Source organism: Apium graveolens, chromosome 9, assembly GCF_009905375.1.
Source record: "Apium graveolens cultivar Ventura chromosome 9, ASM990537v1, whole genome shotgun sequence".
Lineage (NCBI taxonomy): Eukaryota > Viridiplantae > Streptophyta > Magnoliopsida > Apiales > Apiaceae > Apium > Apium graveolens.
The window spans coordinates 77,552,442-77,563,455 of NC_133655.1; the positions used below are offsets into that span (position 1 = coordinate 77,552,442).

At 34.6% G+C, this 11,014-nt stretch overlaps 1 protein-coding gene across 1 annotated transcript; it reads right to left on the minus strand.

The window, feature by feature from the left end:
• Nucleotides 1–9,735: 9,735 nt before the first annotated feature.
• LOC141682418 (glucan endo-1,3-beta-D-glucosidase-like) lies at nucleotides 9,736–10,717 on the minus strand. Its single transcript, XM_074487108.1, has 4 exons — nucleotides 10,565–10,717; nucleotides 10,403–10,431; nucleotides 10,051–10,288; nucleotides 9,736–9,868 (listed from the first exon to the last, which is right to left on the minus strand). The coding sequence occupies exons 1-4, from the start codon at nucleotides 10,617–10,619 to the stop codon at nucleotides 9,843–9,845; spliced, it is 348 nt and encodes a 115-aa protein (XP_074343209.1). The 5' UTR covers nucleotides 10,620–10,717; the 3' UTR covers nucleotides 9,736–9,842.
• Between the last annotated feature and the right edge of the window lie 297 nt (nucleotides 10,718–11,014).

Genomic DNA, 11,014 nt, shown 5'->3' on the forward strand with positions numbered 1-11,014 from the left:
CCATGACCACTGCAACAAAATTGGATAAGGATACTGGTAAATCAGTAGATATTACTGATTACAGAGGCATGATTGGCTCTCTACTCTATCTAACTGCTAGTAGACCTGATATCATGTATGCTACCTGTCTTTGTGCAAGATTTCAAGTAGATCCAAGAGAACCTCACTTAACAGCTGTGAAAAGAATTTCAAGTATCTTAAGGGAACAGCTGATGTGGGATTATGGTATCCTAGAAAATCAGACTTTAAACTAATAGGTTACTCAGATACAGATTTTGCAGGTTACAAAATTAACAGGAAAAGCACAAGTGGAAGCTGCCAATTTCTTGGAGGCAGATTGGTTTTTTGGTTTAGCAAGAAACAAAAGTCAATTTCCATATCAACTGCAGAAGCAGAGCACATTGCTGCAGGAAGCTGTTGTGCACAGATTCTTTGGATGAAGAATCAGTTACTGGATTATGGGTTAACATATTTTAAAATCCCTATTAACTGTGATAATCAAAGTGCTATTGCTATGACAGGTAATCCAGTTCAACACTCAATGACAAAACACATCAGCATTAGGTACCACTTCATAAGGGAACATGTGGATGAAGGTACAGTGGAATTGTACTTTATTCCCACAGATCAACAACTAGCAGATATCTTCATAAAACCACTGTGTGAGGCCACTTTTACAAGATTGGTAAATGAACTTGGAATGGTTTCAGGTTCTTTCTCTAAATCTGTTTAGTTTTTGTTCTGATGCATCAGACTTTATGATCAGTATTTACAGATATTATCATCTTTGTGTATTCTGTGCTTAATTGAAAATTGCTTAAGTACTGATTGTTGTCTGATGTGAATTTCTAAACTCTAATAGTGATATGAATGTTTCTGTGATTATTCAATCCAATGAGGATAAATATTCTAGATGCTGACCTAGTAGTCTTTAATATACTAATAAATCCCATGTTTGAAGTAATTGTTTATGTGGAAATCTGTTGACACAAGCAAATTCTAATATTGAGCTTAGTTAAGTTTACTTTGTCTATCTTATTACTAAGTCAAAAACTAGAATAATGCTTCTCATCTGTTAAGTTCTGATGTTAGTAAATCTGGTGAATGTACTAAGTGCTGATAAGCCTCACTTATCAAAAGAAAAGGAAAAGAAAAAGAAATAAAAATCAGGCACTCCTTTGAGATTTAGAGTAAAAATCGTGGAAGGGAAGACCCAAATGCATTGCTGGTATTAAGTAATATGCATCAGAAAAGCAAAAATAAATATTTTTCTTGGTGACTTTTCACACTCTATGATTACTGGAGAAATACTCTGATACTAGCATAAATTCTGATAAGCAGTCGTGACTCACTTACACTGAGAAGCCACTGTAAAATGGAATTTCAAAAGATGCATAAAATGAGCACAAAAACAGTTGAGGTGGACTCATGCATGAACTCATTCTAAAGTAGACTTCAGAATCATGACAGATTTTGAGCAAAGTTCTTAGTTATGCCTTATTTCTAAAATGTACTGAAGTGAATCAGACTTTAATTTTTATCTGATATTTAGCTTACTGCACACACATACGCTCCATATGAATGATGAAAATTACTGTGGTGATAAATGTTGTTTTAGATGAACGTTTAAGTGTCAATTACATAAATTCTGAGGACAAGTTCTAATGGAAGTTCTGATGATTAAGTTATGAAGAAACGAAATCAGAATTTGTGTAAAGAATTACAGCAATAGGCATTCACTTTTTGAGTTAAAGAATCATGTTCTCATGACTGTTAAGTTCTGATATAAGTCTAAGTTCTGATATTAAACTCTGATTCTTTACTTGACTTATTTGTGATTAAAATCTGAAACACTCTTATTTAAAATCAGAATATGTTTGGGTGAGATATTAACAGTCAACATAATTTGGGTTAGTGGTACACGTCTGTGCACAGTAATTTTTACTTGTTTCGTGTGCGCATTAAATCCTGTTTTAAACTTCCAATGGCTATTTTTATTCTCATCAGTCTAGGGAGACGAGGTAGAATTATTTCTACCTATCACCATTCAACTTTTCTTGCGTCTCTTGGCATTCTATTGGCTATATAAACCAACACCTCATTCCAGCCAACACATCTCTCATTTTCTCTCAAACTCTCAAACTCATTTCTTTTTCTCTCATCACAACCATGGTTCATTATAACTTAGTTCTGAACTATGACACTTTCACTATCAATATGAGGTGTACTGAATGGCAGCATGAATGGCATGTCACTGCCATTCCTGATGAAATTTGGGACTCAGTTGCCCAAGAGGTCCTCACAGACCTCTTGCTCTTCTACATGGAATGCCATCTCCATCTTGAGCGACTGGAAGCTCTCCGACAGCAGGAGCGTATTATTCGTCTTGCTGTTCTTTTTGTTGAGAGTAGGAAGAAGAAATAATTTCTGCTCCATGTTTCTCTTCACCGTCAGCTTTGTCTGGCTTCTTAGCTTAAGACAAAAGCTGTTGATGTTAGGATTTGTAGCTTAGGACAATCTTGTACTTTTAAGCATGTACTTTAAATTTCATGAAATGTATTTGCTCAATATATTAATGAAATTTTATATTTCTGCAAAATTTGGCTCTGAGTCGTTTGATATTCTGATAACATTTTAAATCCTGATACTAACCATATTCTGATGACCTTTTTAGCTCTGATACAAATCAAGTTCTGATTCTGACGTGCAAGTTTTTATTTACTTGGTTTATTAATGGTCATTCTCTCATTGGTAATTTTTTTTTAGAATATTGGTCACGCAATGATAAAAATTTATTAAGTGGGAACAGTTTTAAATTTTAAAATAAAACTGAACTACCTTGATTAATGGGATTACTTGGTAAGTGGAACGGTTTTTTCCTAGAAAAAATGCATGTGATAAGTAATGATTACTGAATACCCATGCTCATTAAATATCTTTTACTGCTGCATGTCTGACAGATGTCTCAACGGTTACTTTTTCTACCGTGTATAAGTAAAAGAGAGAAAAGATTGTAAAATCTTTTATTTACTTTCATATTTTATCTCTCTCTCTCTCTCTCTGTACTTCTATACTCTCTCATCTACTGACGATTTTTCATACAGACATTTTCTCAAACACCTTACAGGCAATTTTCTTTCTCACGAATTCTCATGGCACCCAAGGACATAATCTTCAATGGAGCAACGTTTGTTCCTAATAACTTCTCTGCTATTCTTAGCAAGTTAGAAGCACCCTCTGAACTTCACTTCATTCAGGACTTTCTTGCTAGTTCTGATATTGGGTATGCTCTGACTGAACCCGAAGCAGTTTCTGGTACTCAAGTACTGGAGTTCTGGAGAAGCGGTGTATATGATAATGGTGGTGCTCAAGGGTCCCCAAGTATTATTTTTTCATCTGGGGAGGATGAGTATGTTGTGACATTGTCTACGGTTCGACAAGCACTGCAGCTACCTGAGAACTGTGTCTATTCTACTGTTGACGAGCCAGTTCTTCAAAACATGATGGCCAGTCTGGGATATGAAAGAACATTGGCAAAGCTGGGCCAGTTGAAGAGATCTTTCATAAGGAGGGAATGGAGTTTCTTCTTTGATTACATAACTAAAGCTTTTGCAAACAAATGTTCCAATTTTGATGCAATTCCCATATTCAGCCAACAAATCGGGTATGCTCTTATAAATCAAACTGATTTTGATTATGCACGTGCTGTTTTAGGTTTTATTGGGGATATAATGAATGAAGATAGATCTACTGTTTATTTTGCTAGATTCTGTCAGCTTATTTATAGTTTCTGTTGTGATAATAAGCCCCAAGGTTATGGTGAATTAATTTCATCATTCAGAATAGCTAAAAGAGCTTTTAATGACTTATTATCTACTGATAATAAGAAGGCTGTGTTAAGACCCCTCTTAATTCCTTTATCTGTCAAACAAGCCTTAATAACCTATGATCTTATTAAGTACACTGCATTATATCCTGATGTTCAATCATCTGAACCACATCCATCAGCACCTACCACCTCTACTCCACCACCACAAACTTCTCAACCTCAACCATCAGAACCTACAGTGCAACCTTCATCTTCCAAACCTAAGAGGACTAAGAAAGTACCTTAGACACAACAAAAGAGAAGGAGATTTATTCTGCGCGATGAATCAGATGCTGAGGAACAGGTTCCTGTATCTGAACCTGTTGAAGAAGAAGCTGAGAAGGTCTCTTCTCAGAAGGATGATGATATTGGGAGTTCTAGGCCTCTAAAAAGGCTTAGAAAGCATAATACTGATGATACAGCTCCTAAAGTCACCTTAAAAGCTAAAAGATTCAAAACATTGGCAAAAAGGCCTGAAGATTCTGGTAAAGGAATGGAAGCAGCAGCTAAGGAAGGAGATCAAGAATCTCTGATCTCACAAGACCCTGTTGAAGCTCACAATTCTCCTAGTGTTGATTTAGACCCTCATGCCACTCATCACTCACCACTACATGAGCCAGAATCTACTCACATTCCTACACCTCCAGTATCTCCAGTAAATGCTGATACCCAGGGGCCAAGTGATGAAATTGACATTCATAACTTGGAAGTGCCTCAAGTTTTGCATCTAGAAGCTCCAACAACTCAAGTCACTCCATCAACAAAACCAATTCCTGATGCTGATTTTAATCCAAAATTTCCTACAACACCTTTTCTGCATCTAGATACTGAAGATCAGATTTTAGGTGAGCATCAGAATATGGATGTTGATCAGAACTTAGATGGAGATCAGCCCTTAGAGGATGATGTTGAAGCCTCCATAGCTTCTCATACTGTTCTTTTAGCAGAAGATGCTGAAGTTGTTGACTCTGTAAGTTCTGATGCTGCAAATGTTGATGCTACTGGTAATGCTGCTACAAATTTAGATGCTGATGCAGCTGGTCCTTCTAGACATGCACCTCTACAAGCTACTTCAAAAGTTGAGATAGTCAAAAAGTTTGTTACAGGGGAAGCACCAGTACCTTGGAGTGAAACTCCTAGAGGACAGGAGTGGACTAAGGAGTGGAACTCAGTTACGTTTGTTCCTACTGGAAAGATTCTTGCTGATCACTTGGCAAAAGCTGATGAGTTGTTAGTCAATGAAGATTTCAAGACACAGCTAAGAGTTACTGCACTTACTACAAGGCACCTTCAAGGTCAACAGTCTGTAACTCAGGCTAAGGTGGACAAGATTCAAGAAACCTTAATGCAGCAAGATACAGTTGTCAAGCTGGACAAGAAAAGGTTTTTCAAACCTTCCTTTGACCAAATTACCAACATTGAGAAAACCCAAGAGAAGCAACAGTCTCAGATTGATGAAATTTTAAAAAATCAAGCTTCTCAGCAATCTCAACTCAATGAGATCCAATCCTCAGTGGAATTGCTTCTCTCTCTTCTTTTACATGCTGATGCCAAAAAGGGGGAGAAAGTAATTAAGTCCAAATGCAAACCTGATAAGACACTGAAGAAAAAGGATGATGGTAATGACCCGGGAAACTCTGGAATGGGTGGAGGTCGTGGTCAAGGTGGAGGTATCTCATCAAGTAGAGCTGGAACTACAAGTCATAGAACAAGTTCTGATACTGGGAGAAGAATAACTTCTGATACTGGTAAAAGGATAAGTTCTGATGAATTTTTAGAACTTGATGAAGAAATTTCAAGACAGTTATTTCTGAAAGAAAATCCAGGAATGGACTTTGAGAGTCTAATGGAAGAAGAAGCTAGACTTAAGTTAGAAAAGGTCAACTCCAAATATGAAGCTTCTGTTGTTGAAAAGAAACTTCCTACGGCTAAAGGCATTGTGATAAAAGAAAGGACAAATTCTATGACAACCAAGGCCAAATCACAATTACAGATAGATCCAAGGTCCATGGGCAAAGAAAAAGTTGGTGAACCTGTAAAGGTTTATGTGCCTCCTATGGATGAAGGAATTTCTGTTGAAGATGCTAATCTTACTCTAACATCAAGAAAGAATTCTAAAACAACCTCTGACGTGGCTCAAGTTGTTCAGAGTCAAGATATAGTTAGTTCTGATATAACAATGAAGCAAGCAACCTCTGACATAGCTCAAGTTGGCTTGATATCAGAAGATAAGTCAAAGGAAACCTCTGACATTGCTCATGTTAAATTCTCAAAGTTACTTCTATCAGGATTCACTAAAGCCAAACAGACTCAACCTTTGAAGACTGCAGCAAGTGGTTTTGAAACAATAGTGGTTACGGGAAAGGAAGCAAGAGATAAATCTGGATTGGGTAGTGCTGATGAAAGAAGAGTGCAAAACATAACCAATGATCCAACTTCCTTAAGTGAACCAAGTATTGGAGCAACTCCTGAAAGATTGAATCAACTAGAATCTGTACAGATGGTCTACCATACCTTCTTGAAAGAACACATCTTGTTATATTTCATGACAGATGGAAGGGTTTACCATATAAGGGAAAATGCTATACCACTGAAGTATTTTGAGGAACTAGAACATGTTTTATTCTTACTTCAAGTGACTGACAAAATAACAGAAAGTGCTGCAAATTATTTGAAGAATCAAATTCAGAGACAGAAAAGGCTTTATTCTGTAAAGTCTGACAGCACATACTGTCCCAAGTACAGAGATCACAAGGGTGATATTGTTGATATGAAGCATAATACTGCAAAGATCAGAACATATCTTGGTAATAAGGGACTTGAATTCAATCTAGAGTCTGACAAAGCCTATGTCATAAGACTAGATCAGGAGTTGAGAAAAGCAAAAATTAATAATCTCAGATATGCTATCTTCCAAACTGGTGAAGATACTGCAGAACTCAAAGATGCTAAATGGAGGATGATTGATGAACTCAGATATGCTGAGAGATGTTTGCTAAAGAACTATCTCAGAACAACTCCTGACATCGAAGATATCAGAAAGTGAAGCCAAGTCAAGATCTACAACTGCTCAAATTCTGATGTGTATACAGACTGAAGTTGTTATCAGAAGTTAAAGTTGGTAAAGCTTTAAGGACTGTAAGTTGTAGTTATCTAGTCAAATTCTCATGCATTTGTACTTAATATTTTTGACATCATCAAATATCTGTTAAACTTGTATATTATGCTAATTTACAAGTTGGGGGAGATTGATATATTTGATAATGTCATGTATAATATGATTTGTGTTTAGTTTTCAAATCTTACTTAAACAGGACAAATCAGTACTTAACTGAAATCAACACTTATACTAAAGTCAGAATTTAAGTTATCAGTACTTAAGGTTCAGGAGATATTTATCCGGAGATAATATCAGGACTTAAAGGAAACTTTCAGATAAGGAAGACGGCTGATTGAAAGGAAAGAAGATCAAGACAAACGTAAGAAGAGATATGCATGAAGAAGAAATTCTGTGAAGAATGGAATACTTGGAAGAAAAGATAACTGATTGATATATTTTAGGAAGCAGAATTATATTCTATATCAATTAGCGATTATCTTGTAACTGTGTGATATATAAACAGAGACATAGGGTTTACACTATATGTGTTATCATTATCGAGAATATTATTTATTGTAACCCTAGCAGCTCTCGTGATATTTGTTCTATCACTGAGAGAGGACAGTTCTACATTGTAACAGAGTTTAATAAAGTTTGTTTTCTGTTACTTGTGTTCTTTGAATTCGATTTGATTGTCCGATATACTGTATTCAACCCCCTTCTGCAGTGTGTGTGACCTAACACTATTATGTTTGGGTGGAAATAAATCATCAAAAGTTAAGATTTCTGATAATCCGATAAAATGATGCTGTTACAATGACTTGCTTGGAAACCATGAGGCAAAGTAACGAAGTGCTAAGCAAGGATATCATAATAAAATACCTAAACTGCCGATAAATGCAGTGTCAATTAGAGAAGCAACAGGATCATGCAGCTAATGCCAAGGCTTCTGGGAATGCAATATGTAGGATCTAGATCTGATCCAAGTGCATCCATCTTGAACAAAAGCACACGCACACATAGATCGACAGTTTGAAATATACATGCACACAACAGACAACACAGAAAATATGAAATCTCAAGAATGCATATACAAACTATAGCTTGTGATGATTGAATAATTTGGATTCGGCTATTGAAATTATTCGGAGAAAAAGAAAATGAACACAAAACTCGATGGACAGAGAATATTTGTAATACAATCTATAGGAAGCTAACCAACCTTACCAAGTTTTATCACAAGCACCTGATAACTGCAGAGCATATCAGGTGAAGAAAGAAAGTTTAAAGAAAGGAATACTTTCATACAAACAAAACTTCCTTATTACAATATAAAATTCAGTACTTCACCATAAATATTTTCTTGTTTCAATGATATGTGAAATGCGTTCCCCAGTTAAAGCCTAATACTATCGACTCGACCTCAATATCAAATATTTTTTATTTAGCACTACTAATCTAAGCAATCTTAGGAATATTAATTAGTTTCAAATATTCGTATTTGAAACTGATTGATGGTTCGAGTTTTAGCACTGTGTGATTAATAATTAAATTTGAAAGATTGACATGTGAAAAAAATGAATCTTTAGAGTAGACAACTATTAGTAGTATTCACACTTAAATTTAAACCATTAAAATCCAATTATGAAGATAGAAATATAAAATACATAATTAGCAAAAGTATAAATAAAATACATGTAATGAGTTAGAGGAAAACTGAGAACGATCAATGAGAAGGTTATATCATTATAACATGTAAAATTCGATCTAGATTATAATTGGAGACACATATAAAAAAGATTGTCACAGAAGTCATTTTAACATATTTCTCCATATTTATCTTTGTTTGAATTTACTATGAGAGATTGTTGTATAGTGTGACTAATTGAAACTATTTCTCTTCATTTTGTCATTGCAGCTCATTTTACTAACTAAGCCAATGGGTTTTTATTTAACTGCCTGACTTTGGTTCATTGATAAATCACAACAGATGGGCTAACCCCAATCTATGAGCCTATCTTTTTCAGGCCAACTAAAAACAAATCATTGCCTGCTAAAAAAAGTGATGACTAAGAGATTGCCATATATGCAAAGGCTAGTCAACACACTAGAAACAAATCAGTAAACGAGTTTCGATATCTCATGTTTAATCTTGCATCTATATGCTTATACGTTGTTGACAAAATAATCCTATATTATCTTCACTCATCATGCTAATTTTGTGACAGAGGGTTTAATGTTGCAACAATCAGTGTCTTTTTAACATTTAGAATTGGTGGCCAACACATGTTAGTATGTTGCATTTAGTCTATCCGATAAACGTTAAAGAATCTTAACCTCAAAAAAGTGGAAAATGTGAATTTCTTTGAATGAATTCTCAGATGTATGGTGCATGTACCGAGAATTCGCTTGTACTATTTTATCAAAGTGTGCTGATTATTTACAATCAATGTACTTAGATTTCTTTCATCCTCTTGAACATTAAGAACTTGCATTATCTCATTGTTTTTTCTTTATTAGCTCTTATATAATATCTTAATAAGCTTCTATTTTTACTCAAAAAATTCATTTCCCTTTTGATTTACTTACTGAGTTCCTCAGTTAAGTTGATGGATTGTATTACGTACTTTACCAAGCTAAGCTGTTTAATTTTTAATTGGAAAATGGCATCAACTGATATATATATATATATATATATATATATATATATATATATATATATATATAAGCTGCAATACATACATTTAAGTCCACAAATTGTGACATATGGTTTAGCATCACAAGCTTAATATTGATGTAACTAAATTTGAAGTACAGTCTGTTGAGCAGAAAGTTGTTTATATCTGCTGGAGCTAATTATGCCATCTACTTCAGTTACTCGAAAACACAACCACCATAACCTGCAATTTTTTTTAAAAAAATAAAATAAATCGAACTTCCATTGTTAGCTCAATGTATACAACTTAAATCAAACATACCCTGTTTAAAACGCTCGTATTAACTCAAACAAATTTAAGTTCTCCTTAGAATATTATTGATTGGATTACGAGAAAAAACTAATATAAATTTGAAATGGACTCACTGGGATCAGTTATTGTAACAATGGCAGAGTTGTTAAAGTCGCAGTTCCATTTGTTTCTTCCTTGGCGCTGGTAATAAACGTTCATGGCGACGGAAGCATGGTTGATTCGATTATCGGGTGTATAACAAGGGCAGCCAGGCTGCAGAAATGTGCTGCAGTCTACATTAGTACAGGCGTATTCAATGTTATTTTGCAGAGCTATTTCATCTGTGGATGGTTTCGCCACACACCATGTTTTCTGCACATAAAAAAATGTATCCCATTTAAGAAAAATCCAAAAAACATTGCATCACTTTATTAACATATGTGTTTTAAAATATCTTAATTGTTTCTACAATATCTTTAAGATTACCTCTCCATGAGCCATTGTAAGTGTAGCAACTGCATAAACAGAAAAGTTTTGGTGAGCAAAGAATATTTAGAGTGAGTACCAACATCTGCTTTAATTTGAACAATGCCAAAAAAGAAATATTTATTCATGATCGTAATTCTCCTTTGAATGTAAACCATGTACCTGTGACCAAGGAGATATTGAGAAGGCAGAAATATAAAGCTTGTTGTTTTGCCATTGTGCTGGTTCCTGTGAGGAGGTTTCACCTGACAATAGTTAAGTATCACCAGGGGAATTGCAAGAGAATGTGTTGTTTATGAGATGGAAATGGTTTAAATGGGGAGGCTAACAGTTGTAGTCATGATTATTATTTAACCTTATGCATGGGATTTTTATTAGTTTATGATATCTATCTTTCTCAAGCTGGGATCCGGGAATCAAATTTAGTCAGTTACATTTTGAGTCGGTTACATTTTAATGCCACCGATTATATTAAAAAGTTATTTTTTTTATAAAAACGTGGCTCTACTTTTTTACTTAGTTTTATAAAATCATCCATGTTTTTAAATTTATGAATAGATGGTAATATTTTATACCAAGTTTTAAATAATATTGTTATGTTTAAATAATTTA

Bases quoted from the DNA above. Each gene is read 5' to 3' on its own strand.
- LOC141682418 (XM_074487108.1), bottom strand. From the start codon at position 10,619: ATGGCAAAACAACAAGCTTTATATTTCTGCCTTCTCAATATCTCCTTG. The intron at 10,289-10,402 runs GTAATCTTAAAG...TTTTATGTGCAG, and splicing joins TTACAATGGCTCATGGAGAG to AAAACATGGTGTGTGGCGAA. The intron at 9,869-10,050 runs GTGAGTCCATTT...AAAAAATTGCAG, and splicing joins TGTTACAATAACTGATCCCA to GTTATGGTGGTTGTGTTTTC.